Source organism: Penaeus monodon, chromosome 29 (genome assembly GCF_015228065.2).
Source record: "Penaeus monodon isolate SGIC_2016 chromosome 29, NSTDA_Pmon_1, whole genome shotgun sequence".
Lineage (NCBI taxonomy): Eukaryota > Metazoa > Arthropoda > Malacostraca > Decapoda > Penaeidae > Penaeus > Penaeus monodon.
In genome coordinates this window covers 33,814,283-33,814,784 of record NC_051414.1, presented here as the reverse complement: position 1 = coordinate 33,814,784, position 502 = coordinate 33,814,283, and the positions used below count along the sequence as shown (strand labels likewise).

The following is a 502-nucleotide window of genomic DNA, read 5'->3' as shown; positions in this document are numbered from 1 at the left end:
ATCAAAACTCATCATGATAGCAAAATACATCAAGAGGTATTTTTAATGGCAAAACCCACTTCATCCTTTAAACAATAATACTTGTAACCTCAAGCAATTTCCCTTCCTAGACCAAATTACACATTTTTCTCTACCTGTCTTCGTGTACCCCAGTTCGCACGTCCTTGACTGCAGCGTAACCGCAAGGGACCCAGGCATGCTTCTGCAGGGAGCGTAGAACCTGTTCCCCTACGCGTAAGTAATAGGGATCATCTGTAGCCAGGTACAAGAGGTACGTTGACTCCAGGAATTCTGGCCGCAATGGGTGCTGGCCCCAGTGAACCTGTTGATAATATAAAATTTCAAAAGCAGAGTTATGAGTAATTATACTTATAATTGCATATGCAACTATAAATGCTTCTGTAACTACATCTATTTCTTTAGAACAGATCTCTCAGAGAATACCTCTCTTTGTCCCCTTTTGAGAAACGTATCAATATACACCATGAGTTTCTTATTCCAC

At 40.6% G+C, this 502-nt stretch overlaps 1 protein-coding gene across 1 annotated transcript in view; it reads right to left on the bottom strand.

The window, feature by feature from the left end:
• LOC119592191 (ER degradation-enhancing alpha-mannosidase-like protein 3) overlaps positions 1 to 502 on the bottom strand; it is a gene marked incomplete in the record, with an annotated part of 16,637 nt that overhangs the window by 8,031 nt on the left and 8,104 nt on the right. Inside the window, 1 exon segment of the mRNA XM_037941023.1 lies at positions 135 to 322. Coding sequence (XP_037796951.1) covers positions 135 to 322 — 188 coding nt within the window.